This window comes from Pomacea canaliculata, linkage group LG8 (assembly GCF_003073045.1).
Source record: "Pomacea canaliculata isolate SZHN2017 linkage group LG8, ASM307304v1, whole genome shotgun sequence".
Classification (NCBI taxonomy): domain Eukaryota; kingdom Metazoa; phylum Mollusca; class Gastropoda; order Architaenioglossa; family Ampullariidae; genus Pomacea; species Pomacea canaliculata.
The window spans coordinates 9,120,649-9,130,891 of NC_037597.1; the positions used below are offsets into that span (position 1 = coordinate 9,120,649).

Here is a 10,243-nt window from a genome sequence, read left to right on the forward strand (position 1 = left end):
ATTTGTGCAAATTTCAAATAAGCTGATTTTGATGGTTAATCATCTGCTGTATGTTGGAAGTTAATCTGTAGACTGTGATGAGAACTTTGCCAAACACTATGGAGTTGAAGAAGGATAGGCTGTGACAAAGTATTTCATCCAGTTAATCTTGGGCACATATACTCCTAACAATTACGAGCAGATAAAAATAACGTCTAATAGTTATGAGCAGTTAAAAATCGATTACTCCTAACAGTTGACCAAAAATAGCTTTTATCATTAGCATGAAAATAGACTGGTCCAGTGAAACATGAAAGTTCATCTGCATTCATGTCATTGTCTAGATGATATTCCATAAAAAGCAAGTGTTATTGATATCCCTTTGGACAGATTATGGTTCCTATTTAGCTGAGCATCAACTAGCATAGTTAGTAAATGTGTATGTGAGAGAGAGTGTGTGTGTGTAGGTGCATGCATGCAAGTACCTGCATGAATATGTTTTTACCTGCACATGCAAAATATTGGCAGACCACTTTTTACAGATGCATGCAGTTTGTAGATACCAGTCAAAACATTAAAGCATAGCAAAAATAGTTTATCGAAGCACATAATAAAAAATGATAGTGTATGTTTTTCACGTCATTTCATCAGCCCTACACTTCAGGCGTCCTAGGTTTTTCACTTTGTGGGCTTGAAATTCATACTCATGATAATTAGATTTATGTTCCACCTCATAATTCTCATGATAATTAGATAAATACCATTTGGTGTTGGGTGCGGAACAAAGGAAGGAAAAAGTGCCACATTGCAGTTTTTGTTTCACCATAATTGTCTTGCGTAATACTTCATTAATAGTTCTACTTGCGTAGGAAGGAGGGCAGGGTTGGGGAGTGGAGGCTACTGATATGTACGTGCAGACGTGTATATATATACACACACAAGGAGTTAAGCTTTTTCACAAGTTACTATGTAGACCAAGTCACATATTCTTCAGCAGGTATCATGTTTGTGTTTCATATTTCTAAACATACTGTGTGTAAAATTGTATCTAACTTGTATGTATATAAAATTGTAAAGCAGTTATAATTTGTTCATGTGGAGAAGTTAACAGTAACATTGAACTTGAAATACTGGACCAATCCCCTGCAGCTTGTTACTAATAATTACTATTTGTCTATTGAAGAAATCATTCATTCTGCCAACAGGCCATTGTTTACTCACAATTTCAACTCTTGCTTTTCCAACTCGTGTTGTATTCTCTTATCCTTCGTAAGAAGTGCATGCGCAAACACACAACACACACTCTCTCTCTCTAAAACACATGCATTTTTAAGTCTCTGATATGCATTTAACAATATGATATGCAAAAACAATCTGTTAAAATGTAAACAATGTTAGTATAGTATTTTAGGTTGGTTTTTGTTTTGTTTTTTTTGTTAGGCCTGTAAACAAAAGAGACATTTCCAAGGAGATATATGCACGACTATCCTGAGACAGCTTTGATTGTAGCTAGGCTGCGCCTTCTTCCATGCATTGCAACTTTTCATTGCCTTGTTCATTTTGTTTAACACTTTTTGCCAGCTATATTTCCACACCATACTATTCTACTACTAGGCCTATGTCAACAGTTTTCTGATTGGAGCATGAAACTAGATCTGCATGGACTACACGCCTTGATTTTGTTTATCTAAAGTTATTTCTAGCAATGTTGGGTTGAAATCAGATCATAATTTTTGTAGCCCATTGCTTATTATTTTCTTTTAATAAGAAGTCTCGTTATATGACCTATATGGGCAAAATAAAATGAAGTGTTTTATTTATTTTGCAGTATTGTTCTAAAATATTAGTTATTTAAAAATTTGCAACTTCAGCTCTGTTCTAGCATGCATGGCAAGTATATTGGCTTTTCATGCTTAGTTTTTTTTTTCACCTTTATACAACAGAACTTGCAGAACAGTAGAGAAGTCTGTAGAAAGCTTACAAGGTGGAAGCATAGAAAGCTTACAATAAAAATATTCATTTGATATTATTGTTTTATTTCTTTCGACTTCCAGTCATTATAATCTGGCAGTAGATACAGTCATCTGAGCTTAAGATGTTATAATCATTGCAGGCAGCAAGAAGGAAGGTGATGTTTCAGCAGCTGTGGTGTCATCATCCCCTCATCAGGTACCTACATCTCCATCCCGAACCCTACCTCCTTCAGTCAAACGTACCTTGACCAGCTCACCAACTCAAGGGACCAACTCCCTAACATCCAAAGAAAATCGTCGCAGCAATGGTACTTCCAAATTGGAGTCCAATGTCATCAGTTCTGGGGCTGCTTCACAAGTACGACAAGCTCCTTCGTACTTCAGAACAACGAAGTCATCGCGCCTGAAGTCAGCCTCCTCAAGCAGCCAGGCTTGTCAGGTTGACGCTCTGAGTAACACTAAGTCTGGATATGTTGTTAGTGGAATCAAAGGAGAAAGTGGAGCTAAGAAACGGCCAGGTCGAGGAAGACTTTCAGCTGCCAAAGTGGCCATGCATGCTTCCACACCCAACTTAGCTGCCTGCTTTGAGGAGGAGGAGAGCAAGATGGTTGGTAATACTACCAAAAGTGCAGAATTACCATCAAATCTACGGGCATTGGCAGATTTGTCTCTAAGTGTGCCTGACATCAACACTGTTGATGATCCTCCTTCAACTGACAGTTCCTCCTCAGATCACCTTACCGTTGAAAAGGAGAGGTCTGGCCCTCAACAAAAGTCAGTAAAGGTCAGCAGCTCACTTGTGAATTCCAGACACTCAGTACCTCCTAGTAGCTTTATTTCCAAAATGCAGTTTAGCCTTGCAAAAGGGGTTCAAGATGTTTCTTCAGACAAGACTCCTGATGCTCGTTTGATGCCACCACCATCTGCCCCTCCTCGAACAGGTCATTCAGGGTTGTTGCAGCGAGCAGCCCAGCTACGCAAACGTTCATCAGAATTGACATTAGAACAAGCTAAAAGCATCTTACTTGGAAACTCCGGTATACTGGGAGCTCGTCAAAATAGTTTAGAAGAAGACTCAACTGCCGCCTCCCCAGTGTCTGTCAGTCATTCAGATAGTTGCCTAAGCTCAGACCAAACCACAGCCTCATTGAGTTCCACACTGAAGCCTTTGCCCCATATTTCATCTGCCTCTTCTCATCCAAACTCATCCTCGTGTACAGTTTTTGATGCAGAAAATACAAACTTCAAAGCCTCAGGGTTTTTAGAGAACAGATATTCCACTGCAAGAACACTGGCAGTGGTTCAGGAAATAGAACTTACAGCTTCTCAGCAGCGGCGAGAACGAGCAGCTGGAGCTGCCTTAAGTGCAGAAAGGTTTGATCCTCCAGAGCGTGATCAGCCTTCGTTGCAGAGGTTGGTTCCCAATATTGTACCAGCTTCTGCAAGTTGCAGTGCTTTTCAGATTGGTGAACAAGAGGATGCTTTGATTTCCGACTCTGTAACATCAAGGATAGATGCGTTACATGACATGGGAATGCCAGACATATCAGTGCGTGAGCGTATAGCACGCTTGAATCATCAAACATCAGGTCATCTTGCTTGTGAACTTGGCAATCTTACGATCCCATTTCCACGAAATGCCAATGCTGCTGTTGGGTCACCTGCATCAGTAGAGTATCAGATTTCTCCTCGCAGTCAGTCAGACACGGGGCTTGGGTCAGAAACTGATACAGACTCTGACATGCACGGTCACCCCACACCAGAAGATGATTTGTCACTGCAGAATATTTCATCACAAGGAAGACTTGATCGAAGTCGTCTGTCCCTCCAGCTTCCAAAGTCAGATGTTTCTTCACTCACTGTGGCCACTGCATTAAGTCAAGGTATAATTTGTGTGTGAGAGAGAGAGAGATCCAAGCTGTGAGAATAATGATATAAAGTCCAGCCCAAGATGGATATTGGATTATTGATTTTTCTATCCATTCAATCCCTGTCCTGGTTGTAAAAGAACACATTTTTGACAGTGCATTTCTTTTATAGAATATTTTTTCAAGCTTTGAATGAGTTGTTCATTCTTTTGTTCGCAGAGTCATTGCAAACATGTGCTAGCATACTGGAAGATTTAAAGTCAGCTGTACAGAGAGCTAAGGATTTTCATATGCAGGTAACTTTCGTCCTTTTGTTTCAGTGTGCTCCATATCTACATAATCATTATTTTGACTTAAATGACTTGAAAAATGTGTATGGGTATTTTAAAATTTTCCTGAATGACTGCTATTAATCTGAATATTTTGAGAAGTTTGTCTTTGTAGTCAGGGTTTGGCTTTCTGAACAAGTACAGGATTTTTATATGAACTTTAATATTTTAGGCTATAATGCACCACTCATTTTTACTTTGTTACTGATGTTGCATAGCTGCAGCATAGCACCAGTGTGGGAGGTGGCCATAACCAGATGCTGCTGATGATGTCGGCAGCTTTTCATGAAACTCATCTGGCACTTGCTGAGCTAGCTCTGCAGTCTCCTGCTTCCTCAGATGACAGCTCAAAACCACTCAGCTGCCCTCTTGTTGGAGAAGCATCTGGAAGAAGGGATGGTGCAGTCATAGACAAAGCACGGGATATGCTTCAGCCATTCGTGTCACAACTGTCAAGGGAACTGTCGGATGAGCTGATCAAGCTAGTCAAAGAACGCCTGGAGAGAAACCCTTCTTAAGCAGCATTAAAGAAATTTTATTCAGAGACCTTTCATCATTATGGATTCACTTGCAAGGTTTCTTTTAAGGAGAAAATGGGGAAAAAAGCTGTTGCACATTCAACTGATGTGACTTGAAAGTGTCCTGCAGAAGTGCAAACCATAAGTGCTTTATTTTTTTATATGACCAGATCTGTGAAGATTTTTTTTTGTCGGTAATAGGCACATTATTTTTTTGCCTATTTATATACATTCCATGATCAAAACTGTATGAATGGCATGAGTGTGTAGAAGTATGCTGGTGATTCAGACTTTGCAGTAAGTTTTGCACACTGGCTTACAAATGTATACAAAAACTGGTGGTTTAATTCCATTGTAGTTCTCTGATTTGGCACACTGAAGGGAAGATGGACAGCAGAGGGCTAGTCTGTCTATCAGCATTAAAATACTGGCCTATATGCTTTGTGGTTAAAATACTGCATTCAAAGGCATGTTTTTCTTTAGTGCCAAGAACTTGTCTTTATAAGGCATGGTAAACAATAAATACATTGCATTGTGTTTAATTTTTGATCATGGCATTTACAGAGTCTATATATGGTGCTTATGTCATCTGAAAATCACTTTGGAGATTGTAAGAGCCATGTCTGAGAGGAAAATGTGTGTAAAGCAGATAAAATTACTATCAAAAATAGCCATTCCTTCTTCAGTTTTTGATATGATGATGCATCTTTTTTATGTTTTTTTAAATACTGTATTTAATAATATTATTTTCAAGTGTGCACAGTGTATGCTGCTGTGTTGATTATGATAAGAATTTTGAGCGAATGATGTTGAGATGACTTTTGCTTAGTGAGCTAAGATTTCTGATGAGAAAATGTTGAAAGGGACAGCTGAAATGTTTCTTGTTAACTAGGTTGTGAGCTGTGATTTTTTTTTTTTTTTGAAGGTGATTGTTAGAACGTGACTATGTTAAAAGGATGATAGTGGTGAGTCAGAATGAATACTCGTTTGTGAACTGGCTGTGGTGGGAGTGTCTAGGTGTTAGCACTGATATAATGGCTAGGCAAGCCTGTTATAAATATTAGATAATCATAATATAGCAATAAATGGGTAAGCATCGAAGTGCTAAGAAGCTATGCAAGCATGTATGCAAATAAAACATTTTTTAATGTCTAAATGTTAAGTGTTTGTTGGCTAAATTCCTTGAACAATGTTTTTTGATCATGTCATTCTACAGGCAAATGTAAAAAGGACAAATATAAATAATAAAGTTGTGGCATTAGGTAAGTTTGATGATTGCACACCACAAAAAGTGTTAAAAACTTGGTATCTTAAGACAAAAAAAAGAAAGGTGATCTGAAAATTTTTAAAGATATTAAATTTGGAAAATCTGTGATTTGGAGATTCTAGACAATGGCAAACTCTTGTATCAAATGTTAAGAACTGCTTCACTTTTGCTAGCAAGAACTGCTAAACATTATCAGTACTGTGTGTGGGGAAAAAAATTCCTAGGTTTACAGTAATAAAGGATGGCTTTACAGCTTTTTCTTAAAAATAAATGGACAGCAATACTTTGAGTCTGGGCCTTAACCTTTGATTCTTATACCCAGGTATGTCTAAAATTGAAATACATGTACTTTGAAAAATAATAATAAAAAAATAGACTACAAATGTCAGGAATATAAATCAAAATTACAATTAAAGTTTAGAGTTAGGAGAAAGAAGCTGTTCCTACCTTATTCCATTGTGAAATAGCATTTCTTGTAAATCCAAAAGAAGTTAGGAATATCCAATTTTATCATGAAAAATAAAATGTCTTTATAGGCTGATGATCACTATGGTGTGTAGTTAGTAGACTTGAATGTTCCTACAAGATGTATGAACATATGATGATGAAGAACAACTTTAGCATCAGATATAAGCTCAATAATGGTGAAAAATTGCTAGCTGTCTGTTGCCATCATTTAAAAAAAAAAGGGTACCTCTAGAAAAACTCAAATCTTCAAATTAACATCTTCCTGTTTCAATGTTAAGGGATATGATATGACTTTTTTCAAACATGTTTCACTTAGCAAAATGCTTGGATTTCTTCCCTTTTGGTTAACATTGCTCTATAGAAAAAGTTACTGAATATGAAGGACATGGGTGGGCAGCCTGGACTTGATGACTTGATAGTTGCTGAAGGGGCCAGACAAATATGTCTGGCCAGGACTCAATGAGTTAAAAATGCAATAGGGCAGCTTGTCTTTCATCTTGCTATTTCTAGGCAGCGCTGTTTGTTTAGTTTGTGTAGAGATGTAAGAAACCAACATGCATGCTGTTGTTTTTGCTGTGTGGTGTGTTCAGATCTTGTCCTACTTCTAGACACAAGAGTTTGCATTTACTTGTTTATATCTCTTGAGATTATTGATGCTTATAGAATGTCACTGATGATATTCAAAATGTAACGGTTGTGTTTTACTGGCTGAAGTATCAAAAGATGTAAATATTTAACGTGTTCATAAAGTGGGTATTTTGTCATTGTGTTTGTTTGCCTCATTTCTACCCGCTGTTTTTGGTGTTTTGAACAAAACTTTGCCACAGGATAACCTAGACTTCACTTTCTTGATACCTAAATAACATATAAAGACTTATATCTTGGTTATAGTTATGGAAGAAGTAAAAAAACTAGTGTCTTGTGACATACCAGAAGTCATTTTGTGTTGGTGCCGGTGGCTGTGGTCTCTTTGGCATTCAAATTCTACAGCTTGTACATGTTTATGCTCTCTAATAAGACATAAAATATAAAATACCATCCTAAAACTGCACCTTTTTTCTCATTTTTTTCTCATTTTCATTTTTGCCAGTAACATCTTAATGATATTGCTCATTCTGGTACATTCCAGGGTATCAGCCTATCTTTCTTATCCTATTTCTTTCAACAGAGCATTAAAAGAGGGTACAGAATCATTGTCATTTTAAAACATTGTTTCCATTAACTACTGTTTTTGAAAATTGTCGAGGCAATAGTATTTGTTTCAAAAACAGTAGTTAATGGAAGCAATATAATTATGCAAATCATCATCAGTGTGGAGGAGTTAAGGGAAGGGAAAAGGCATTATTTTTCATTCTAGTAAAAGGTAATTGCTTGGATATTTATATGTTTTAATTAGAAAAGTAAAAACAGCATTTGCACTCGTAGATTTTGTCCATAAGAAAAGAATAAGCAGTCAAACCATTTCTGAAAAAGGGAAGAGATTTATTGTTATCCATGGGTCACCTGCACATTTTAAATACACCTGCAATGCTGTTACAAAAATTAAGCCTCTATTAATGCACAGTTTTGTCATAAAAGCTTGTTTTTGAATGCCTATGGATAAGTAAATTATTTTATAAATATGCTCGAGAGGAACAATTTGAGTTTTTGGTAGTGTTTGGTTTTTAGGATATGAAGTCAAAAGGCAATTTTTAATATTCATTTTTGTCCTTTGGAAACAGCTGTAGATGTCCTGCATATATCTATTGTATTTTATGTTGGTGAATTGTCTGAATTTCAGCTGAGTGAACAAAGCATTCAATAGTAGTATGTTTTTGTGGCTGCATGTCATTTATGTTGTGCTTGAAAGCTGAACATAATTATTTACTTTTATCAGTGACACCTGTCAGTGCAATAAAAACAAAGTTGGTAGTGAAAAACTGTCTACTGGGTTTTGTCCAAGATTTATCATTTTTCTATCATTGTAATTTTTGTCTTTGTTTCATGCAAGCATATTGTTGATATTGTTTATTCTCAGTGAATTGTTATTCAGATTTGGACATTTAATTTGTATGAGCCTTGTGTATTGCATATTTGGTTGTGGGCTTTGGTGGGCTTGGTTTGTGGATGTTTGAGTTTCCCCCACAATTTTTAAAATGTATTAGTTTTTGTGTTGTGTTTACAAATAATATATGATCTGTCTGTGTACTGTCTTTGATGAATTCTTTGATAACTGTTCACCATAGTACAGGTTTCATTTTGGTTCTAAATTAAAATATCTAAGGACGCATAAGACTCCACATTCATACTGGGGTTTTTGTGAGGGTGTGTATTTGCCTTGTATTTCTCTTGTGGCCATACATTTCACATCAGTCATTAAACACGCATGGAAGGAACTTGAGGCATGTATGAACATTGCTATTAGGAGTGTGGTGACACTATGATGATAGAATATGTAAAGGGCTGACATGAACAGTTTTATCCCCATGCAAGAAAACTTGCTTGGAAATCTGCGTTTTATTTTCTCATTGATTTTTCTTGATACTTCTGTGGTTTTTGCTGAATTAAAGAATTAAGCTGCTGTTGTTGCCATGTTACAAAGACTGCTGTGAATTGTATTATGTACTAAAGATAAACAAGAAGTATGTTTTATTAGTGTGTTGAAGTAGACTGCTTTATTGAGAGAACTGTGAGAAACCAGTGTTGTCATAACCAAAATACAAACTATAGCAAAACCAGTCTACTCAGGTAGAAGTAACACAGTATGCCTTATGATGCACAATTTTTTTGTGTGAACTGATTGGTATAATGAACAGATCAGTATGTTGATGCAGTGCAAAAGAAATCAGTAGTAGTGTGTGTCATGCAGAACAGAATTACACAATATAAACTGTGTGGGGAGGATTAACGTATCCTTTCAACTTTTATGCCGGATTCTTAAAACTGCCTTATCATGCCACTTCAGCCCAGATGGAGAGGTGATTTGAACCAGATGCACATGATGCCATTAGGGTTGGTAGCAGATTACATATCACTTGTCCATTTACTTCTTCCACACTTGCATGACTGTTTCATTTAGCTCATGCCAGTTATTCTGTGATCATATTCCCCAACCACTATGTTTTTAAAGTATAATATCATGTTTTTGTAAACTGTTCTCAACACAAGGATACTGAACACATTTTTTTTTTATATATAATTTGATTTTGAGACTAGGTAGATGATTAGATTAAGTTTTTAAAACAAGGATACAGAAAACATTTATTCATGGTTTTTATTATTTTTAATTGGGAGGCTAAGTGACTTGCTTTAATTCTCAAAATATTGATAATATTATTTTTTTGATTGAGGGGTAGGTGATTGGTTACAGCAGAAAGCAAAACAAAGAAACAAAGATACTGATGTTATTCTGTGAAAAGCAATAACATTTCAACCCGTCTTCATCGTCCCAAAATATGTACAGGTAAAGAGGGGTGCATTTTGAAACTATATCACAGTACTAATTTAAATATTTCTGCTGTTAACTTTATTTCTGATTCTTTTGTGGGACATACAATTAACATCATTTTGACTGTCACACATTATGGGTTATAAGCAAATCAGAGAGGGACCTCTTGTGGCACATTTATTAGCTACAGACTTTTTATATTTATATTAAGCAGGACACTTCTAATCAAAATCTTCACTTATAAAAGCAAATTATACTTGATTTTGGTAACTTGGAAAATGGTAACCCAGGTGAACTTATTCAAAGGTTTACGATGTTTGTGGTGAATTGTCTGTTTCATTTCCATTAAAAACTTTGAATAAAACAAGTGACATTTGCTTGCTGGTGGTTTAATAATTTTCATTGGTTGATGCT

General features: G+C 36.2%; 1 protein-coding gene across 6 annotated transcripts in view; it reads left to right on the forward strand.

The window, feature by feature from the left end:
* LOC112570771 (mitogen-activated protein kinase-binding protein 1-like) overlaps positions 1 to 10,206 on the forward strand; it is a 55,586-nt gene extending 45,380 nt beyond the window's left edge. For all 6 annotated transcript variants that reach the window (XM_025249383.1, XM_025249385.1, XM_025249386.1 and 3 more), the window contains 3 exons: positions 2,093 to 3,835; positions 4,040 to 4,116; positions 4,368 to 10,206. In XM_025249383.1, coding sequence (XP_025105168.1) covers positions 2,093 to 3,835; positions 4,040 to 4,116; positions 4,368 to 4,667 — 2,120 coding nt within the window. In that variant the 3' untranslated portion in view covers positions 4,668 to 10,206. The remainder of the gene's footprint in view (positions 1 to 2,092; positions 3,836 to 4,039; positions 4,117 to 4,367) is intronic.
* Positions 10,207 to 10,243: the final 37 nt, after the last annotated feature.